Below are 22,519 nucleotides of genomic sequence, written 5' to 3'. Positions count from 1 at the left end.
CACGTGTCGGCCGTGTGCGCTCGGGGCTGGGGGAGAACAAAGCGCAGGGAAGCCCTGCTCTGCTGCCGCTCCCACCCTGCTTCCTGCTGGGACGGAATGGAGACCGTTGGCTGCCAGGGGAAGGGAGCGTCAGGGCAGGAACCATCCTGCTGCTGCCCGTCTTTGGGGAAGCTGGAAGGCTCTGCGTGCCTCAGTTTCCCTTGGCCAAGATGTGCTGGGTGCAGCAGGACGGTCCCCAGGTGTTGGTCTGCTGGGGGTGGCCTTGGAAGGCCAGGCTGCTGGGCTCTGGGGATGCTCCAGAGGTGTTGGCCTGGAGGTTGGAGCCTGTGGGGGAAGGAGGGGGCTCCCGTCCTGCATGAAAACCTTGTTCCCCAGTACTTGAGCAGGCAGGTCCCACAGATGGGCGTTGTGCACCCGTGACAGCCCCAAGGGCTGGGCCAGCACCCTGCGCCTTTGGTGCTCGCAGCTCCAGTCCCTCCTGGAGAGCAGCAGCATTTTACCAGGATGCTGTAGACAGAGCATGGTGGGCCCTGGTGAGGATTCGGTGTCAGGAGAGGACTGGGAGCAGGGCAGCCCCAGGGAGCAGCTCCCCTGCCCACGGACCTTTATGTGGCTGGTCCTCCCCCCACAGTGAGCTCTGGCTTGGGTGTCTTTTTCCCTTTGTTGCTCTTAGACCCTCCCCCATTTCCCCCCTTTGCACCCTTTAGCACAAGACGCCTTTTTTTTTGTTATTAATAGCTATTGAGAGCCAATAAAAAGTTTTACGGGGTTTGGCCAAGCATCAGGACTTCCAGTGTGCTCATTTCCTGGAGTCTGAGTGCTGGAGGGGCGTGGGTTTGCTTGTTTAACCCGCAGGTAATGAGGCTGCGGCAGCAAGGGCTCTTGGTGGGTGTCATGGGAGTCCAGAGAGGAGAGGAGGAAGGTGGGGAGAGGGGCCGGGGGGTGGGCAGGCCGGGGGGCGGGCAGGCAGGGGTGGGGGCCGCCTCCTGGCTCAGCTCACTCAGACACAGCAAGGGCTGAGCTGGGTGTAAAACCAGAGACAATGAATGTGGGGAGGAAAGCGGGGTATGCATGTCGGTCGGTCGGTCTGTCTGTCTCTCACGTGGCCTCCCAGTGCACACCTGGCTCCTGCTTGACCCTCCATGCTTTCCAGCCCAGGTTTAGCTTCCTGGCTGTCCTCTTCCTAGCATGCTCTGGCTGCCTCCCGCATGGGTGTCCCTGCAAGGACTGAGCCCAACCTCCCGCCAGACAGCTCTGGTGGGAGTCGTGGATGGAGAGCATGGTGCTGTCTTGGGAACCTGGTGCCCTGAGCACAGAGCTGCTTGACAGTACTTGTCATCCCGCCCCTCCAGAAGTGAGCGAGGGACTGATTTGGCCTCAATGTTGGGCCATACCCATGTGGACATGGTCAGCCGCACCTCAAGGGGCTTGTGTGGAGTCAATGTCATAGAGTCATGGAATAGTTTGGGTTGGAAGGGACCTCTAAAGGTCATCTAGTCCAATGCCCCGAATGAGCAGGTGTGTGCACTTGAGGAGGAGCTCCCTGGTTCAAGGGGCTGAGCTGAGCCCTGCCTGTTTGTCAGGGTTGAGAGTAACCCCAAGTTACCCCACCACCCCCATGGGGCTTCCCACCAGCTTTGCTGGGAAGTGCTGGAGCGGTGCACGTGAGGTAGGCAAGGTGCTGCACGACCTCTGAGCAAACAAGCGTCCACGGCCATCAGTTACTATCAGTGAGCGTCACAGCGGCTTTTGCCTAGCCTGTGGCTAGCAGCCATGTTGGCCACCATGCCTTGCTCTGAGCTTTGCAATTAAAATCCAGGTTTGTTTGCGAGAGCGGAGGAGGTGGTGGCAATCAGGAGCTCACCATGGAGGTGAGCAAGGTGTTAATGAGTCCTGGGTCCCTGTTCGCTGGTGTCTGTTTTACCCCAGCCCGGCAGGCCTGGGTAGGCTGTCATAGGAGCTCTGAGCGTGGTCATTCCCCCCGCCAGCTCCTTAGAAACTGTGTCCTCTCCCGTGTGTCTTGGCGCAGGATCACTGACGCAAAGGTCCTGGCCCAGCCGCAACAGAGGTTGGTGCTGGGGGGAAGCACTCTGACTCAGCTGGCCACAACCTCTGGTCCCGCAGGGACCCTCCCAGCAAGCAGCCGCCTGGGGAGAATATCCTCTTTTCACTTCATAGGAAATTGCACGCCTGGCGTGGTTTGCCCTGTAACGCAGTGGCTTACGTGTGTCCGTGTCCGTTGGGGACTCTCAGGTCTGACCAGTGGTAGCCCAGCCCTCAGCACCTCAGCTGGTGCCTGCGAAGGTCTCCCTGCTGCCAGCAGCCCTTCCCCGTGGGGACGTTGTTCTCCAAGTGACTCTGCATTGTCTCTGACCTGGAGACGCTCGTCAAGCGTTTTGTCTCCTGCTGTGGCCAGACTTTTATTTACTTATTTATGCCAGCGTTTTAGATGTGGGGCACCCTGTGACAGTCCTGATCCCCCAACCTCTCCCACCCTTCAGTTGCATCACCCCTCATCGTAGCGGGAGTTACCTGTAGCGCAGGGAAGGTGTTGGAGGGGCTCTGCAGAGCTGGGGGCGGGAGCCTGGAGCCCACAACCCCCTGTTGTCCTCTGCCTCCCTGTTTCCTCGTACTAATTTTCTCCCTGTCCTTTCTGCAGCTGTGAGACCGAGGAGCCAGGCCGGGAGGACCCTCTCCGCAGGATGTTCTCTCCACCAAAGAGCTCTGTGTAACAGACAACGATGACAATCCCGGCGGGACCTTGGAAAGCACTAACATTTCAGTAGCCCAGCACCCGTGGGTGGCCGCTTATCCCTCCTTCTCCGCACCCCGCCCTCTCACTGCTCACCGTGATGGTGTATTAACCAAGAAGAGCCCTGCTTCTTTTCTCCTCACCCCTCAACTTTCGGCAGCTCTGGGATTTGTATGGCAGCAGCGTAACCGTGGAGAGGCCGGGGTATCACAAACTTATGGATTTTGATAAGAGAGGAGGGAAAGGGGAGCTGGAGGAAGGTAAAAGGATGTCCAAGACAGGTGGAGGAAGGAGCAGTCATGGAAGCCGGAGTGCTGGAACCAACTCGGGAGTCTTAATGGTGGGTCCCAACTTCCGGGTCGGCAAGAAGATTGGATGCGGCAATTTCGGGGAGCTCCGTCTAGGTGAGAAGGGCCTTCTTCTGTCCTCACTATAACTACTTTGCGCAGGGATTGCCCTGGCACCTGCCTCCTGCAGCAGGAGGAGCTGGCACATGCCTGTGATGGTTCAGCACCAAGGGTATTGACTGGCCATTCAGTGAAGCATTGCACGTTGCAGGTAGCCCTTACTCCTTTGCAAGGTTTCCTTTTCCTCAGCCCCTTCACACTGTGCTTGATGTTTCAAAACTCGTCATAGCCCGAAGGACTGATGGCAGAGGTGTTTCCCATCTCCTTCTCATACCTATCGCTTTTTGGGTTTGTCAGGGAGAGCATTACAGAGCAGTCCTGTCTGTTGGAAGTGACAGTGGCCCACACAGGCCTGGGTGTCCCTTCAAGTCCAAGAACGCTTAGTGAGTAATGTTTCACAAGATGCCACCAGGTGCTCACCAATCTCACTCCACTTGTGCAATGGGGTGCTGCCTTCCCGCTGCGCCACATGCCTCAGGAGAGCGGATGGAGAGTGGGGGCCTGGGGGGGCGTTCGCTCTGCTGGGGCAAACATCTGGGGAAGAGAGTCAGTATTTTATCCTGGGTAAGTTCTCTGGTTGTTAAGACTGGTTTTCAGAGACTCTCCTAAACATTTATGCAGGGCAGAGAGAAAAGATTGAAAAAACTTTCCACGATCACTTTTGATTTTGAACTGAGTTTATCAGGAAACGGTTGAAGCAAACTCTTGTTTAGAGAGTGGGGAGGTTGCTCCTCTCCCGAGGACTCGGCATGTCCCAGGAGGCTTTCAGCAGGCTGTTAACTTCAGTTGGCATCAGGTGGCTGGGAGAGGCCTGGCGGTGCCAGGCACCGCTGTGCCAGCAGCACAGTCTGGATGTCTCCAGGAATGCACGTTGGAGTCTCTGCCAGGCGGAGCGTCGGCCTTGGCTGCGAGCACTTTGGGAAGGGGCTTGTGCCCTAGGAAGAGGGAAGAGAGCCGGTCCCCAGAGCAGGCTGGGAGCCTGTGACAGCCGTAGGCCTTGTTGCTCCGTGATATTTTAAGGAGCGCCTTTTCAAACCAAGCTCTGAACTAAACCCGCAGTAAATGCGGTCATCTCGGCAGGCTGTTTGCGTGCAAAAGGAGCAGGAGGTGGGAGGCTGTCGGGAGGTGCCGTCAGCAGCCCCGGCTCAGGCACCCTCACGGAGGGTGGGGTGAGTTTACCCACCTCGCTGGGCCGCCTCTGTCTGTGGGGAGTTAATGTTAGCTCTTCCCAGCGTGACAGACTGGCTGGTGCCAGGCTAAACCGTCCTGTTCCTGAACTCCCCGATGGGATCGCCGCTTAATTGCAGAGCTTGGGAAAATGCTCTGTTTAAAATCCAGCCAAGTGGTTCCAACATTCAGCAGCGGAGGGTCTTGTCTCTCCCAGTGTTGTGAAGAGTTCTGATCCTTCCTCCAGACCCAGGTATAGGTATTTATATGTCCTGTAGGAGAGATATTTAGGGATTTTACCACTCCTTTCGCTATCTGGGTGGATCTGGACATCTTCTGGGAATGCTGCACCTCCTGCTGCAGGGCTGGCTGGGAGGGGGTGGACGGAGGGCTCTGAGCTGTGCAGGGTCTACCTGTGTCCTTCCACCTCCTTTTCCCTGCTTGCCAGTGAACATCCCGCAGTGGGTACATGTTTCTGGGTGAGCTGTCTCCCAAGATTCTCCTCTAGGCAGGAGGCCTTGGCCGTTATTTTGTCTGACATGCTCAGCGCTGAGAGTCAGCATGATCCCCTGCCTTGGCTTCCCCCATCGCTTTTTGGGGACAACACTAAGGTGGACATGAGTCTCATGCAGATCTGAGGAGCATCTGTGAAACTGGCAGTCTGGGTTGCTCAGAGCAGAGCTGCTGCAGGAGCCTGGGAGCAGTTGGGCTCAGTTTGCTCGTGGCTGAAGGGACGAGCAGAGAGCTCTTGCTCTGGGGCTCTGCAGCAGTCGATTCTCTCTGCGAGAGTTTGTCCTTGCCACCAGCAAGAGAAGCTTCTAGTGCCTTTGCGTGGTTTTCCTGCCCTGTCACACCCTGTAGTGCCCAGCTCTGACGTGTTAATGGCCTGAGCGCAAGATCTCATCACAGCAGTGGAAGCCACAGCTATGTGGCTTTTTTCCTAAAATCGCATCTCTCTCCTTTAGGTGTGCCTCTGAGCTGCGTCAGGGCTCAGGAATGCTTTCAGGGCTTCACAGAAAGTAGGGATTCCTCCAACTGCAGATGAATGGCAGGGGACCAGAGGGATCCTGCTGTGAAGTGGTGGCATAAGCAGGGATGTGCCCCAGCCCTTGCTCGGCACTCAGTTTTCCCTGGGAATGGAGTATTCAGTCCTCAGGGCAGGCTGGTTGCAGAGGCCAAAGTGTAGCTCAGTGTTTAAAAGCTCCCAGATCTTCTTTGGACTTTTTGCTTTAATAAAAACCCAAGGAGATCTTGCAAAAACATGCTTGGAGGTAACTCCTCCAGCTCCCAGTGGTGGGCGATGGAGGAAGATGAAGATGTATTCCTGAAACAGGTAACATTGCTCCATTTTACCACTGAGCTGAGAGGCAGATGCCAATCTGTCCTTCCAGCTGCTTCAGCTCAGCTGCCCCGGATGGAGACAAGTGTCCTCCCAGGTACTGAGGTATCCAAAATAAACAATGATTTGGTTAAAAATATTTTTTTAAAAAAATTGGCATAAGGCATTTGTGGGAAGCCAGGAGGGGAATGACTTGGGCGGGAGTTCCTGGCTGCTGGAGCCGTGCTTGGATCCCGCCCCTCCCTGTTCATGCTGGCCTTGGCATCCTGGGCGATACCCGTAGCGCCGGTCCCTGTCCTGGTCAGGCTGTGCTGCTGGCCGGTTCCTCGCTGCACAAGCACGACTGGAGAGCTGGGCTGGGAGCTGGAGCAAGGTGGCAGCCCCAGCCCTCTGGTGCAGGGGGTTTGGGGGGAGCTGTGTTGGGGTTAGTGAGGGGCAGGTTTAGGTTGTGCAGGTGGTGGGTCCTGTTACCTCCTGGTCACCCTGTGCTGGTGCTTCACCCTGGGCTGGGCAGGACACTGTGCCCCAGCCAGCACATCCACACTGCTCGTTCTTCCCCCTGCAGCCATGGGCAAGTGGCAGTCCGGCCCCTCCTGGGGCTTTCCAAAGGCCTGCAGCCCCCTGAGTACCACACGCCCACCCCTGTCCTGGCTGGGCGCCGTCCCTACCCATCTGCTGCCTGCAGCCAGCCTGCCTCTGTGCCAGGGCTGGATGCCGCCCTCTGAAACACAGGGCGGGAGGGAAGAAGCTGGTGGCAGTGGGGATGGCCAGAGCAGGTCTGGTGGCTCGTGTGCCCTGGCACCGGGCTACGGCTGAGCAGGGGGAGCCTGCAGCCCGCTGCCTCTGCCGGTTCCCTGTGCCCCCAGGAGCCAGGCCAGCACATACTGCTTGCCGTGAGGGTTTGTTGGAGCAGAGCCTTCTTAGCAGCTCCTTGGTGGTACTTTGGGCTGGGCTGGGATAGGGGGAGAGAAGGAAAATGCAGACATTAACCAGAAAGGTCAAAAATGAGCCCAAAGCACCTGGGTGGTATGCAAGCCACCTTCCAGCTCTGCCTGGTGCTGGACTGCCTTGGATCTGCACTTTGGAGCCAGGAGCTGCTGTTTGTGCTGCCTGGGAGGGGGGCTTCTTGATGGACCCCAAGGCCAGTGCTCCAGTGATGGAGCCTCAGCCTGGGAGCAGGGTACAGGGAGGGACGGGGACCTGGTGGAGTCTGCTGCTTCTGTTCTTTCTGCAATAAACTTCTGCAAATGTGCTTTTTGCAGCTTTCTTGTGCTCACCCCTCTTCCCCTAGTCTAGTGCATTCAATTCTAGTGGCAACATGGAAGCACAGCACCTGTTTTCCTTTGAATTTAAAAACTGGAAATTAACTTACTTGTTAAAAATAAAACCAGCGTTTTTGAGGGAAGAAAATTGGGGGGATATGAGCCAGCAGCATTTTCCTACTACAGCTGGACTGGGGCCATGTCCCAGCTGAACGATCACGTGCGACTGCTGGGGACATTCCCAAACTCTTGTGAGCTGTGGCACTTCGCCCCTGGCCTGCAGCCTCCCGGGTACTCGCAGGGACTTCCTTCTCAGGGGCTGTGAAAGGTACCTGCGGAAGATGCGGGCTGCAGTCAGCACGTTACACATGATACCCTTCTGTTTTCAGCTCCATGGAGACCTCCATACGTGTGCGTGTATGGCGAAGGGCTCGACCGCCTCTGAGAGGCCACTGGCTGGTTGGAGCTGCAGACCCACCATGTGCTGGAGGTGGCTCGGGGGTGTCTTTGGAGGAGGCTGTGGGAGAGAAGAGCCCCTGTGCTGCTTGCTGACCACTCCTCTTGCCTCCCTTGCTAATAGTTCATGCTTGATTTTTCCTCTTGGTCTTTCAGAGGCTCCTCTAGAGGAAGGTCAAACTCTAAAATAACTTTTTTTTATTTTTGATGGTATTAAACCCCAATGCTCCAAGGAACTGTCATTGCTTGGATTGATACAGCTTGTGTCACTGAGGCTGCGGCGCTTGCAGTGTTGGGCCGGTGCCCAGCTGTCTTCTGCCACGCTCCTCGACTACGTTGCCCGGGGCCCAGAGAAGCCAAATTGCTGGTCCCAGCACCCAGGCACAACTCCGTGCTCCTGCTGCAGGCAGGGCCATAGCATGCGGAGGCTCCCGGCACCGTCAGCGTGGTGCTGTGTCCTGTGCCGTGCCACGACCAAGGGGCAGCACCAGGCGGAGGGGCTGGCGCAGGAGGAGCCGTTTGGATGGGGACCCGGTTGGGAGCCCGGCGCAGAGCCCAGCTCCTCCTCAGGCCGCCATGATGTGCAGGAGCAGGTGCTGGACCCCACCGCTGCCAAATCCGCCTTCAGGAGGGGGACGATTTGGATGTCAGCACAGGGTTAAGAGAAAGCCGCATCCGGCTTTTAAATGTGATAGAGGCACCGGGTCTGGCTGCTGCCTCCGATGGGTGGCTTTGACTCGGCTCTGATCGGACACGCTGTGTCTTGCAGGTGCTGGCAGCTGGATTCGGAGGCATCGCCAGCACTGAGCTGGGCAAAGACCTCTCTGCAAACACAAATATTTGCTTTCTGCCACCCGTCTTGTCGCTTTTCTCTTTTTTTTTCCTTTCTAAAGCAACTTTTCTTCTGTGAATCCTGCAATACTGCCTGCTTGAGTCCTCCCCTGGGGCAGTCTGTGGACTCCAACACATTTGAGGTGTTAAAAGTTATTATCCTTAGCGAGTGCTCGGCAGAGCAGGCAGCGTGGGGGCAGCCGTGGGAGCTGCTCCAGAAGCTGCTGGAGCTGGGATTTCCTTGGCATGGGCCAGGCCCTGCCAGGGGAGGGACCCAGCAGCCCTGCCTCCTTGCTCTTTTGCTTCTTCTTTCCTGTTGGTTTTTTTTCCTCCCCTCCCAATAGGCTGGTTCTGCTCTTCGCACCTTTTTTTATCAGGGAAGAAGATGGTGATGGTTAGACAGCAGCAATGGTCCATGCTCTCTCTGCTCCTCCATCTTTTTTATCAGCTTTGTCCAAGCTCTCCGAGCATTACAGGAAAGGATGAACCGTGGGGGTATCAAATGATTTGGACTTGTTTCTTGGACTGGGAGAGGGGTGCCAGCTCCCAGAGCATTTTTGCAGGTAGCTTTCTGTGCCAGCAGGCCACGAGAGGATGAGTGTGGTGGGAACAGGACAGATGCCACTTAACAGGGACAGGGATGGACCTCTCCAAGCACTGCCCTGCTGGGGATGCTCCTGCCTCCTCCCTTCTCCCTCCCTGCTGTGCTGGGCCAGTTTTGCAGAGCCCCTTGGACAGGGTGGCAGGTATCCTGCCATGGGGGGGTTTTCCCTCTTCAGACCCAGCCTAACCTCAGGGAGAATCCAGCTGTGAGTATTTTGGTTGCATGTTACTGCCCTGAAGACAGCGGCGATTTTTTGGGGGCTGAACTGTACAGCCCTGAGGCCGGAGCCCACCTTAGCCAGGGAACACATGCTGTTGCGGCAGGCAGGGCCATGCCTCCTGCCTGGGCTCTGCCTGCCCCTGCAACCCAGCCGGCGCGTGGGGCTGTTTTGCTCTCCCTTGCGATTGTTTGCAAAACACAGAGGTCCTGGTGCGTAGAAGATAAGCTGCCTGCACACGCTCCTCCTCCCCACCAGCTTGCTGCCTTCTCTCCCCATTAAGTCACTGAGAGGTGACTGCTCATGGCGGGGATGAGGGGGCTGCACTGGGGTCCATCGGGATTTCAGTTCTTCCCTGCCCCAATCAAGTTCCCAATGAACCGAGGGTTTCCTTGAGCTCTCTGGAGCTGTGCATGGGTCTGGGGGATGTCCCACCTCCTCCCCAGGAAATGTCGGTCCACGATGGGCCAGAACCCCTGGGTCTGGCACACACTTGTGTTAGCCAGACATTTCTCCCTCCCTAATCACCTACTTCCTAATCGCTGTGAAGGGATTTGGTTTTGCAGAGGCAGGAGACAAAGTGGCTTGATGAGCGTCCCCTGGGATGGGAGACGGTCAGTGAGGCAGCAGGATTGAGCCCCTCCTTGGCTGCAGAGCCCGTCCCTGGGAGGAGCCGTTCCATTAATATCTCCCATTCATCCCTCTTCCCGTAATCCTGCTGCTGACTCCGGCACTCAGCAGCTGGCTCTGATGTCACCCGGCGAGGATTTATTGCTGCTTCAGGTGGAGAGCAGCAGTTGGAGCAGATGAAATCTTATGCCAGGAGGAGCTTGTTCCCTGAGCAAATTGCTTGGAGAAAATCTGAGGAGACAGATGCAGCTCCATCAGATACACACATGCCAGGCAGTGGGATCGCGTGTCTGCTGGCTCTGCGTGCTGTGGAAGGGAACCTGCTGCGGTTAACTCCCATCTCCCCGGTGTCCTGGAGGGCTCTGGCAGAAGGGACACTCAGATATTTCTGCAAACTTCTGTAATCTTTGCCTTTATGGACCTGGGACAAAGGTGTAAGCCCTTTCTGGGGCTCTCTGGGGTGAGCAGGGTGATGTGCAGACACCGTTAGTTCAACCTCTCTGTAGTTACGGCTGTGAAAACTCCCGTGAAGGTGCTGAGCTCTCTAGGAAGTCATTTACAGGGTTTTGGGGTGGCACAGCTGCCCTTTCAGCTCTCCTGGGCACTTGGAGGCAGTTGTCTGGCCCTCCCTGCAGCATATTGGTGCTTTCAGCTCCTCCTCGTACGGTCTGGGCCATGCTGTGGGTCTGCTCCTGGCTTCCCCTGCACCCTCGTGGGGCGGGAGCATCCCGAAGGATGAGGTTGAGCTGCACACATGTACACACATGTGCACACCCTGGGGAAGGATTTTCCACCTAACCTGGTGTCTTCAAACCATTGCCAGCTGTAATGCCTCAAGCTGCCCCAGTGCTCTTGGGGTCCTTCCTCCCCGCCACCCTCTGCGTGGTCCCGCTGCCCAGGAAGCAGCGTCCCCCCACTCTGGACACCCTCCCGGAACAGGGTGGGCCTCTCTCCATGCAGGGATGTGGCTGGGAGAAACAGCAAGTCCCAGCCTTGTTCCTGCCTTGGCCAGTCACATCCCTGCAGGCCCGGACTGGGATGCTGCCCCCTCCCAGCAGACCTGGCTCTAGCCCCCCCCAGCAGCCTGCCCATCCCAGAGGAATCCACGCACCCTATCTGGGGGTAATTAACAGGCGTGTTGCAACTCCCCACAGTGGGTTCTTGCTCCTGCTCATGCCTCGAGGCCTGTTTATGTGTTGTGGGAGCCACCGAACCTGTTTGGGATGTTCTGCAGCCCAGGAGCCCTCAGGGCACTGCAGCGGGTGTGATGCAGGGTTAATGCAAATGCTTACTTGCTTTCAATTGGTTTTTTTTGTGTCTCTCACTGCAGGAAAGAACCTCTACACCAACGAATACGTAGCTATCAAGTTGGTGAGTCCCTCCGTGGTCAGGGCGGTGATGTTCAGGCCAGCTGGGAAGGAGATTGTTCACCCTCCCTGGGCTGTTAGAGCAGGCTGAGCCATGTGGGTTGTGATAGGTGATGGATGGGTGGCTGCACGGGGAGCTGTGCTCACTGCCAGGAATTGAGGGCAGGCAAAGCAACACGCGTCATTGCAGGTGGGGTGATCTGGGCCCCGGGAGAGAAGAGCTGGGTCTTCAATTTTCCAGGACCTCGCTGTGGCCCGTGCTGCGCTCAGCCAGTGCGAGCGGCAGAGACACATCCAGGAGAGGGTGGTCCCCACTGTAGCTGCTCCCATTAATGTCTACCCCAGCACCCAGATCCCTCTGGAGGGGATGGATCTGGCTCCCATATGGACTGGTTTTCTCTCATCATCCCCTGGGGCTTCATCTCCATTTTATACCAGTTTTTCTTAACCCAAAATGCTCTCAGTCCAGCTGCTGCCAGCATGTGAAGGAGGTGTCTGACACCCAGACCTCCCTAACATCCTTCTCCCTACAACAGCCTTAACCGTTCTCCTTCTCTCCTCCAAGGAACCCATAAAGTCCCGGGCGCCCCAGCTGCACCTGGAGTATCGGTTCTACAAACAGCTCGGCAATGCAGGTATGGGGCTGGGATGAGCTGCCACGGGGAGCCGGCCGCCCAGGCGACACGGCTAGGAGAGGGAGGCTTCCTATAAATGTGACTCTGCAAATTTGCTCCCTGGCATGAGTGACTCCTGGCCATCTGCTCAGCTGGGAGAGGCCGATTTTACACAGAGCCACGTCTAATCTTTGATCCCTTTTTATTTAGTTCTTTCCCCCCCACCTCCCCCGCAGCAGGCAGGGATGCAGATGGAGCTGCCTCCTTCTCCCTCCTGCCAAAAGCAGAACCAGGCTGTCTGCAGCACGGAGGCAGGGCAATGCAGAGATGTCCCCCCAGTCACCCCCGTCCCAGCTCCAGCAATGGCATGGCCATGACGGCATGGCCGTGTGCTGCTCAGCCCTGTTGCAACTCCTGACAGCCCCTGCTCTGTCTCTTACAGAAGGAATTCCTCAGGTTTACTACTTTGGCCCCTGCGGGAAGTACAACGCCATGGTGTTGGAGCTGCTGGGACCCAGCCTAGAAGATCTCTTTGATCTGTGTGATCGGACCTTCACGCTCAAGACCGTCCTGATGATTGCAATCCAGCTGGTGAGCACAGCACCTCCGCCTTGCCTGCAGCTCTGCATGGCTCACCCCGACCTGCCTGCCCACAGACCGCCCCAGGGGAGCGGGAGAATGCCAGGACCTGGCGGTCAGGCTGTGTGGGGACCCCACAGCGCTGTGTGGGGACCCCGCAGCGAAGGGGAGGGGAAGGGGAACTGAGCCAGCACCTGGCAGGCTGCAGGAGCCGCTGCCTGCTGGCACATCCCAGAGCACCTCCCTCCATACCTTACCCTCTCCCTGGTGTAGGAGGGCTGTCCCTCACTCCTGCGCAGCCCCTCTCTGAGCACAGCCCAGCATCTCTTGCTGTGTGTCCGAGATGCGGCTGGACTGAGGTTGTCTCCCAGGGCTGCAGGACCTGTTGTGCCTGTCCTTTTGCGCAGGGTGACGTATTGGCTGAAGGGAGCAGGGTTGCTGGCTACGGGTGAGACGATTGGAGCAGAGTTGGGCCCAGGGGATGAGGGCACAGGGATGTGTGCAGGATGCACGGCGTGGCTCTGCTGTGATGCTGACATGTCCTTCTGCCCCCAGATCACACGGATGGAGTATGTCCACACCAAAAGCCTGATCTACAGAGATGTCAAGCCAGAGAACTTCCTGGTGGGGCGGCCGGGCAGCAAGCGGCAGCACACCATCCACATCATCGATTTTGGCCTGGCCAAAGAGTATATTGACCCCGAGACCAAAAAACACATCCCCTACCGAGAGCACAAGAGCCTGACAGGGACAGCACGCTACATGAGCATCAACACCCACCTTGGGAAAGGTACGTGCGCACCGTGCGGCCAGCCCTGCCTCTTGGCCAAAAGAGAGAGGGAAGGGCACTGTAGGGCGCAAGCTCCCTCCTGCCAGAGGTGGGGCTGGGGACAAACTGCCTCTCCTGCTCTTCAGCCTGGGATGCTGGGGTGCTGCAGGGTCTGGCAGGGATAGGGAAGGTGGCTCTAGTGGGAATGTGCCCGTGTCTCTTTTTTTCTCCATGCAGAACAAAGCCGGAGGGATGACCTGGAAGCATTAGGGCACATGTTTATGTACTTCCTCCGCGGGAGCCTCCCTTGGCAAGGCCTCAAGGTAACTGCCAGCTCCTGCTGTCCCTGGGCATGGGTGCCCCGTGGGTCTGGCTCTGCCCTGGCGTGGGCAGCACCAGGATGTGGGGAGGGGAAAGCTTTTTCCCCTGGGGTGTTGGAGGGTTGGCACCCTGAGAGATGCAGGGGCTTTGCTCTGAGCTCTGTGCCAGGCCCTTTCTGTGCTGAGCAGCTGTAGCTGTCCCACTCTCTGTGTCCCTCCCACTTTGCGGGTATCCCAGCTGCTCTCGCAGTGTTGTCCTGGAACTGCAGTCCCCAGTGTTCGTCTTCCAGACCTGCCCTGGGTGAGGGGATTCCCTGGGAATGAGCTCTCGCTGTTACCTGAAAAAGAGGGACCATCATGGTCTGATGGCACCCATTGCCCTCCCCTCTCCCGGGGACGTGCCTGGCCCTCATGCTGACCTGCTCCTTTTCTCTGCCAGGCTGACACGCTAAAGGAGAGGTATCAGAAGATCGGTGACACCAAAAGGGCCACTCCAGTGGAGGTGCTCTGTGAGAATTTCCCAGGTGAGGGCACTCTGCATGGCCTGTCCCTGGCCCCAGCCTGGCCCCAGAGCCCACTGGCCTGGCATCTTGTCCCCCTGCCCCAACCGAGCCCGCTCTGTCCCCGCAGAGGAGATGGCCACGTACTTGCGCTATGTGCGGCGGCTGGATTTCTTCGAGAAGCCTGACTATGACTACCTGCGGAAGCTCTTCACAGACTTGTTCGAGAGGAATGGTTACGTGTTTGACTATGAATACGACTGGGCAGGGAAACCGCTGGTGAGTGGCAAGGGAGCAGGGGCGGGCAGAGGGTGCTGGGCCCCAGGGCGCCCTGGGGAGCGGGGGGCGGCGTGGTGGGGACTCAGCATGGGCTGGGGCAGCAGCCAGGGAGGATGCAGGTCGGTAGTCATCTCTGCCACGCGCATCTGTGCCCGGGAGATCAGCTCCGCCAGTCCTCACCAGACACCAGCATCCAGCTCCAAGCTGGGGCTGTTGTGCCAATGAGTGAAAGCTTTGACGCAGAAATGCGAGGTTCCTGGAGCTAAGGGGAACCCAGCAGTTGAGCTGGCACCTCTTTTTCTGCCATGGGCACCCTCCGTGGGCTCGCTGCAGCCACAGACCGAGCGTGGAGCTGCTGGGGCGGGGGTAGGGGCTGGGATCAGGCCCAGATTCTGGGGTGTTTTGCATGTTTGGCCAGAGGTTGGATGAGGGGGAGGGCAGCTGTGCCGTGACTGATGTTGTCCTTGTCGTGTCCTCAGCCCACCCCCATCGGCACGATGCACAGCGAGGTGCAGGTGCAGCCCCCGAACAGAGACAAAGCACAGCCACACACCAAACACCAGGTGAGCAGCGGCGCTGCCCCGGCGGGGTCACGGGGCCGTGGTCGTGCGCAGCTTGAGCTTCTGCTCCACAAACTCACAGGCAGGTACTGGGGTATCCTTTTTTCCTCAGTGCCGCCTGTGGGAGGGCTTCCTCCCTGCAGGTCCAGGTCGGTGACTGGCAGGAGCACCAGGGCAGTGTCCCTGGGGCCAGGCGGCCTGGCAGAAGTGGGAGGAAGCAGCCGTGGGAGGCTGTAGCACAGCGAGGAAGCGCCAGGCCTGTGCTTCAGCTGGCAAGCTGCAGGGTTTAGCGCTGGCCGGCGGGTGTGAGCCACCTTGCGCTAAGGGCAATGTCCTCGGTGCCGCGTCCCCGTGGGAGTAACTTGCTGCTCTGTTTGCGGTGCCACTCCAATCAGTGGGACGGGGACACGGGACAAGGGAGGGGACTGCCTGGGCCTCGGCGGGGATTCGTGGGGCAGCGTGGCGGCGTGCGGCCCTGTGCTGGAGAGAGGGACTGACTTTGCCCTGGGAACCGGCAGGGCACGTGGGGCCGAGCTGGGAGCAGCCTGGGGCAGGGAGACGGGCAGAGCTGTGCAGGCAGCTCCCTGCCTGGGTCACTGTGGGAGAGGGGCTGGGCTGTCCGGCCCTTCTCCAGTGCTGTGGTGGCCTGTCCTACCCTGGTGCAGGAAACGTGGCTTCAGGACTGCTGCCATCAAGAGCAAACCTCACCCGTTTGCCCAGCAGTCCTGTACAGACCCTCGTGCTCTTGCCTTGAACGTCCACGGGGAGCAGAGCACCTGCAAACAGGCTGGAGCTGAGGGTGCAGCACCCTGTCCTACCTCAGCCACGTACTGGCCCAGCGGTGCCCTTTGCTGCTGTGCGCTGAGCACGGGGAGCCTGGGGCAGCCCTGGCTCTCGCTGGCCGGTGGCTGGGCAGCACTTCACTAGGGAGTGGGCGACGTCTTCAAAGCACCTCTGGCTCGTTCCTGGGAATTTGCTCACAGCGAGATCTGCTCTCTGCCTCCAGCATGCAAGAAATGCCGTGTTGGGCATCCCTTCCTGAGGACAGTGGGAAAAGCAAAGCACAAAACTCCCACAGCGTGGGAGCAGTTTCCAACCTGGGGATGCAGAGGGGCTGTGCCGCGCTCACAGTGGCAAGGGTTTGGCAGCAGGGTGCTTCCCCGCTGTTGGACAGCTGAGGAGCCCGGTGCCCTCGAGGAGCAGCACAGCTCGCTTCCTCGCAGTCGCCCCGCAAAGATCCGCGTCGACCTCGGGACATTGCGCTCGCAGAATGGCTGGCGGCGTCGCCTCGGCCTGGCTGCATCTTCCCGCGCAGCGAGCGGCACCGCTGTCCCAGCATGCTCCAAAACGCAGCCGAGGGCCCTGCGTGGGGCTGGCTGTGCTCTGCAGGGCAGTGTGCCCTCAGCTGCCCGGAGAGGATGTGCCCGGTGCAAGGGAAGGGCCCACCTCCGTTGCTGGGGGCTGCGTGTGTGCGTGTACGCGGCAGGGTGCAGACCCACGGTGTCACTGCAGGGGAGTCGCCAGGACGGTGCTGCGCGAGTGCCCGCCACAATCACAAACTCGAGCTGCTCCGGTCATGTTTTTGCTTTTGCATGTCTTATTTTCTCGACTCCCTTTGCCACTCTTCTCCCTGCCCCTTCCCTCCACCTCTCCCTTCTCTTCCCCATTCTTCCTCTTTTCTTTTGTTTCTTTTCATTCTGTTCCTCCTGCCTGTCGCGAGCAGCCGCCCGAGGGGACGGAGTTGTGGGATCCTCAGGCCAGTGGGCAGCCTGCCGAGGAGCCTTTGGGAGCTCACCTGGCAGCCGGCAGGCTCGGGGGGTCCGTCCAGGTACATGCAACCACGCGCCGAGGGCAGGGGCGGGCGCGGGAGGGAGCAGAGCCAGCCTGTGCCAGGAGACCTGCCCACACAGCCAGGCACAGGCCGACATGTGTCTGCCAGCCGTGCCGGGGATCAGCCCCGTTCCCCCGCCCCAGGGCGGCATCGGGGCCGCGCGTGCCCAGGGTCTAGCCTAGCCTGCAACACGCGGGCCCAGGGGCTGTGCTGCCCTGTCGACGTGGCGCGTGATGCTCATGGCTCACAGATGAGGCTGGTGCTGCTTCCCGGGGGCTGCCGGGCTCCCTTGGCGCTGCTGGTGGGACTCGAGGGTGGTTAGAGATGGACGAAGCGCTGGCTCTGTTCCATGCAGCCGTACAAGCAGCTGGGTGGGCATCAGGCTCTGCCCCCAGTGCCGCTCTTCCCAGCAGTGCCGGACGACGCGGCCTTATCCCACGTGGGGACTTCCCTGTGCCTCCTGTTTGACTGGACCGATGGCGTCGAGCCCTGCTTCTCCTCCTTTTCCCTGGGCAGTCCTCAGCCTCGTCTCCCCGCCTCGGTCCTGCTCTCGCGCCGTCGGCCACGTGCTCACTGCCCTTGCAGCCTTCTGCCTTCTGCCGCTCGGCCCCCCCCCTTGGGCTGGTGGGGTCCAGCCCATGCGGATGGCAGGGCATCCATGATGGGTGTCGTGTCCCCCCCCCCCGGCTGGGCCTGTGCTGCTTCCTCTGTCTCTGCTTCCGTCCCCGCCGCTGCTGCTCGTTCCTGCTGCTCCGCGGTGAATCTCTGCTGGTGCTCGGGCCCAGCTCCCACCGCTACCGTCGCAGGGCTGGGGCAGCCCATGGGGCCAGCTTGCGCTCTGCCCCGCTCCTCCCATACCACGTCCCCTCCCTGCCACGGCGACTGCTCCCTGCTCTTGCTCTGCAAACCCCCCGGTCCTTCGCCTGCGCCCAGCACTGGGGGGTATTGGTGGCGCACAGGGGTCTCCGGGCTTGTTTCAGGGGCTGTAGCTTGATGTAGCTCTGCCAGCTGGGCACTGCGGCTGTCAGATGGCAGCTCCTCCACGAGTCTGGGTAAGGCCGAGCCTTCTCGCCGGGCACAAGCAGCTTGGCGATCTTTTGGCCTGTGCGGCCCCAGGGAGCTCCTGGCTTTGACTGGGGGCGGCGGGCGCAGGAGGGGGGGGGTTTCAGGCAAGTCCCAGTTGCCTATGCCAACCCCATCCTTGCTTTGGTCACTTGGATCTCCTCCTGGCCTTGGCACCACGCACGGCCCCGCTGCCCTGCCGAGCGGGCAGGAGCTCAGGGACACCGCGAGGCCGAGGGCAGCCTGCGCTGAGTCCCGCAGGGCCCAGCCGTGTTGGGGCTTGGGGCTGGGGAGCAAGAGCTGTGCCCAGTTGCTCGGCCATGGCAAGGTCTCCTTGGAGCTTCACGGGGGCTGTGTTCCAGCGGGGCACGTTGGAGCTGGCCGCCAGCAGGCCCCTCTCCTGGCGGGGTATGCAGCGTTTCCCAGGAGCCAGGATCCTCCCAGGGACACCAAGGGGATCAAACCCCCTCTGTGCGATGGGGCTACTTGGGAGTGCTCAGCACCGAGGCTGAGCACCGCTGTCTGGGCGAGGGCACCATCCTGCTGCCCGGCGTGGGGACCTTGGTGCTCCCGGCTTGCACAGGGCCATAGGGGCCATGCCGCCTCCTAGGGCTGCACCTCTCTGGGACGCAGCTGCCGCGGGGCAGGGGACGAGGCCAAGGACCGGCCCGTGCCCCGCGGGCCGCCCCATGCTGACGCTCGCCTCTCCCCAGGTGATGAGCTCCACCAACGGAGAGCTGAACACGGACGACCCGACGGCAGGACATTCGAACGCCCCCATCACAGCCCCCACCGAGGTGGAGGTGACAGACGATACAAAGTAAGGACACGGCCCTGCTGCCCCCCCCCTTTGCTGGGGCCGGGATGGACGCGGGTTTCAGCAGCTGCCCAGCGATGCTTTGCCCAGTCCCCTCTGCGGAGGAACAGCCCAGCTCTAGAGCGAGAAACTACTGCTCTTCTCTGGGACCCCACGGGGGGTGGCCCTGCAGGGACACCCCCCCCCCCCCAGCCCCTTCCCACCTCGCCCTGCCCGGCCCCAGGGCTCGCGCATTCTCCCCAAAGCCACTGCGGAGGGACATGCACAGATCCAGGGCGGTTCCTTCTCGGGGAGCCCCTGTCTGGCCCCAGCTCTGGCCACTGGCGTTCGCTGTGGCTGGCACTGCGTGCCGTGGCCAGCATCACCCGCTCCGGTCGGTGTCACTTGCTGTGGCCGTCGTGGTGCTCCCGGCCCAGCCCCTGCCGTGTGCCGGGGGGCACTGCCCAGAGCAGCTCTGCCCACGTGGGGCTCACCAGGATGCTGAGGGGTTTCTGTTCCCCCCCCCCACTGGCCCTGCCCTGCCCACGGGGCTGCTGAGCCCATCCGTGTCCAGGCCCGAGCGCTGACAGGGTCCCCTCTGTCCCCAGGTGCTGCTGTTTCTTCAAGAGAAGGAAGAGGAAAACCACCAAGCGTCGCAAGTGAGCTGCCGGGGCCGGGTGGAGCGGCGTGCGCGATGGCTCCTCTCCCTCTGGCCGTGGCTGGATCTTGACCTGCGGAGCCGGCAGCGGCAGCCCTTCGGTTTGGACGGGGGCGGGGGGGACCGAGCTGGACGGCCTCCCCCAGCGCCCCACGCGCAGGCAGGGAGCGGGGCCTCCCCAAACTGCTTGTCCTTTCCTCCGCCACTCGCCCAGCGTGTGGCCGTTTACTCGAACCAAGCCCGACTTCGCTGAAGTTCCTGCGTCCGTCAAAAAGAAGAGAAAAAAAAAAAAAAAAGAAACAAATCCACAGCGTCACTTGCTTTTGAGTCTATAACTAGTTTGAAAATGGGGATCAACTCTACAGACTCTGAACCGTCGCTGTCAGAAGAAGCAGAAGACAATTTCAAGAGCAGTGGGCTAAGGAGGAAATTTTTTTTTTTTTTTTCTGTTGCTTCCTTGTCTCTTAAGTTAATTTAAAGTGAGTCTCGGTGCAGAGTGCTGAGTCGTCAGTCTTTGACCGTCACCTTCAGTGTTACTGAATTCTGCTCTTCCTTTAGGCCCCCCAGCTCCGCATCCCCCGGTGGGTCGTGTCCCCCCCTTCGTTAACGCCTATGTGACGAGTGGTGCGGTCTCCGGTACGGTGAGAAGTGCTGGGGTGCGTGCAGGGGTGGGGGGGCTGGGGAGGAAACGCGTTTACAGTTCATTTTCCGATGCACTTTTGCTAGCAATACAGGAGATGTCTGGTCTTGCCAGAACAGGTCGGTGACTCCCGAGGGCTGGGGGACGCAGGGACAGGGACAGCCAGGCCCCGGCCTGCCCGAGCCGCTGCCAGGGCCGCCTGCCCGAGACCCGCGAAGGGAGGTGCCAGGGCAGGGTGGAGAAGCCAAGCGGCCTCGATTCTGGCGCTGCAGTCTCTTAGGGCTGGATGTGCTTCCACGACAGCTTTAGGTATTTGCAGGGGCAGCACCGCAGCCGCGGGGCAGCGCTGCAGCGGCCTCTTTGCTTTTACAGACCGTTAGCCGCGTGTGTGAGCCCCCCCGAGGGCCCTGAGGCTGCTTCCCAGGGCAGCAGTGGGCGCAGGGTGGACCGTGGCCGGGGTGGGCGGCAGCGCGGGCAGTATGGAGGCGTACGGTGAACGTGGCTGGACAGCGAAGGGCACCGGTGTGGACCGGTGCTGTCGGCGCTGCCGTTGTGGCATCCTCCCGCCTGCCTGGGGGCTGGGCCTGATCCTGGGGCGGGGGGGAGCTGGATTTGTTACAACTTCCACACGGACACAGAGACACAGCCACCCCCCCCACCCCCTGTTCCTCACCCCCCCAGGGCACTGCAGCTTTCCATGTGACTGAACCCGTGCGCTGTTGTGTGTATTGATCGTGACACATTGCGGGGGGCACACTTATCTTTACCAAAACTCTGTTGTTCTGCCCCAAGAGAGGGGCTGAGGCTTTTGCGGGGAGGGGGGAGGGAGGGGAATGGGACCATCTGTGGCTGCTTTGAAACATTTGTCCAAACTGACCATCGCTGGGGGGAGGCTGGAGGCCCCGATTCGGGAGGGGCCGCAGGGGGTCGGGGGGGGGGTGCACCCTGCCCTGCCTGGGCACCCATGGGCTCTGGCTGCACATGGGGGCCCTGGAGGGGGTACTGCACCGTGGCCTCTCTTCTTCCTAAATTCGGGATTGACCCCCCAGCTTCGGCTTCTCCTGGGCCGCAGGGCGGCAGGAGGTGGCGGCAGCCAGGGCAGCCCCAGCTGCTGCTCCATCCCCCGGCCGCGGTGGGGGGGTGATGTGCAACGTTTGACCTTGTTTCCCCAACGAGGCAAACAAACAAATTTTTTTAAAATCGCCTTAAATTTTCACTGGAAGTGGACCCTTCTCAGAATATCAGCTCAGATCAACCCAAGCGGAGGCCGAAGAGGAGCCGTGGAGGGGAAGAGACGCGGCTGCGGGCATTTGCCCGGCTCCATCTCCACACCCTCTGCTGCCGGCAGCTGTGAGCGGGGCCGCGGGGGCGGCTGAGGATGGCGGCACGGCCCCCGGGACTTACTGTCCTTCCAGCGAGGAGTCCAAATACTGAGATTGTACGTGAGGGCGTTTGTTCCATTGCGAGTTTAGTTACTGCTTTAAAACAAAGTGTACAGAAATGGCATTTAAATTTCTCTGATGCTTCCTGGAAGCCATAGAATTTAGGGGCTTTTTTTTTTAATAAAACCAATTAAAAAAATAAAATAAAAAAAAATCTTTAAAATCCTACACTTTCTTCTGTGCTTGACTGTGGAGCCCTGAGGGTGGGGGACACTGACCCGCACCCTCTTTTCCTCTGAGGCTTGACCAGCAGCAGGTTCCCTGTTCCCAGGGGAGGACCTGCCTCAGCCCCTTCCTGGCCATCCCTAGCCGAGGGCCAGCTCCCCAGCTGCGCATGGGCCTTTCCTGCTGCTGAATTGTACAGAGCTGAAAATACAGCCCTGTAGTTCTGTTCCCTGAGGTGAAAAGGCTGGGAGGCAGCGGGTCAGGGGAGCAGCAGTGAGCAGAACGGCTCCAGGCAGCTCCGTGCCCAGCCTGTCTCTCCCTGGGATGTTCCTGTAAAAAGCCGATGGGGGAAAGTCGGTGGAGCACGAGGGCAGCTCCCAGCACTGGCACAAGCAGGGCGCTGAACGGGGGCTGCGGCCTGAAGACCACAGCCCTGACTGGGGGGAGCCCTCGGCCTCACTGCTGAGGAGGAGGAAGGCCAGGACAGGTATTGTGCTCCAGCCGGGTGAGATACAGCCACAAGACCTTGTGCCTCCTTGAGCGCAGTGCTGATGCGAACGATGGCGGGGGGAGAGCAGAAGGGCAAGGCTGAGATCTCTGCTGCTCCTGGTGCGCTGATGCCCCCGATAAAGTGCTCCAGCATGGGTTGGCCAAGGACTGGAACCTCCCGCAGCCCGGCCCAGGGGGTCACATTCACCAGGCAGCTCCACACGGCCCCGCTGCTCCCTCCGGGCGGCTGGTACAAGCAGAGCCCCAGCTCCTCACCGAGGTGTTGGACAACAGGCCCAGGAGCTGCTGAAAGGTGCTTTGTTGGGCACCGCTGCCGAAGCGGAAGGGCAGGCAGAGCCCAGCCCTGCTCCACCACTTACAGCCCCTCCGCACCAGGAGCTGCCTTCCAGTTGTGCTCACGCAGGCAGGGCAGTGGAACAGCCCTTTACACCAGGACTGACCCCTGCAAAGGCCATTGTTTAATTGTCAAAAACCTCTAATCAGGGTTAAAGAAATCCAGTCATAAAATGACAGGCTACATGTACCTCCGCCCCCCAGACAGGTAACACCCAGCCAGCACCCTCCTGCTCTCCCCCCCCAGAGGAACATGGGTTCAGTAACAACCTCATTCCACAGAGGGTTGGGGCTTCCCAAGGAGCATCTGCCTTTCCTCCGGCCTCCCGGGGTCCCCAGCTCTTGCCCCGCATGGCAGGGGGCTGTTGCAGCTTTGGTGACAGGAGAAGGGCCGGGAACCAGCTGGGCGCAGGTCCCCCCCTCTGCCTT

General features: G+C 60.0%; 1 protein-coding gene across 3 annotated transcripts in view; it reads left to right on the top strand.

Moving 5' to 3' along the window:
- The window catches only part of CSNK1G2 (casein kinase 1 gamma 2), a 45,374-nt gene extending 25,878 nt beyond the window's left edge, over window positions 1–19,496 (top strand). For all 3 annotated transcript variants that reach the window (XM_075776311.1, XM_075776310.1, XM_075776312.1), the window contains exons 2-12: window positions 2,660–3,156; window positions 10,996–11,036; window positions 11,598–11,667; window positions 12,089–12,237; window positions 12,781–13,015; window positions 13,232–13,317; window positions 13,754–13,838; window positions 13,945–14,093; window positions 14,573–14,656; window positions 18,260–18,366; window positions 18,951–19,496. In XM_075776311.1, coding sequence (XP_075632426.1) covers window positions 2,970–3,156; window positions 10,996–11,036; window positions 11,598–11,667; window positions 12,089–12,237; window positions 12,781–13,015; window positions 13,232–13,317; window positions 13,754–13,838; window positions 13,945–14,093; window positions 14,573–14,656; window positions 18,260–18,366; window positions 18,951–19,005 — 1,248 coding nt within the window. In that variant the 5' untranslated portion in view covers window positions 2,660–2,969 and the 3' untranslated portion in view covers window positions 19,006–19,496. The remainder of the gene's footprint in view (window positions 1–2,659; window positions 3,157–10,995; window positions 11,037–11,597; window positions 11,668–12,088; window positions 12,238–12,780; window positions 13,016–13,231; window positions 13,318–13,753; window positions 13,839–13,944; window positions 14,094–14,572; window positions 14,657–18,259; window positions 18,367–18,950) is intronic.
- The last annotated feature ends 3,023 nt before the right edge of the window (window positions 19,497–22,519 follow it).

This window comes from Balearica regulorum, chromosome 26 (assembly GCF_011004875.1).
Source record: "Balearica regulorum gibbericeps isolate bBalReg1 chromosome 26, bBalReg1.pri, whole genome shotgun sequence".
Lineage (NCBI taxonomy): Eukaryota > Metazoa > Chordata > Aves > Gruiformes > Gruidae > Balearica > Balearica regulorum.
This window is presented reverse-complemented; position numbering and strand designations above follow the sequence as displayed.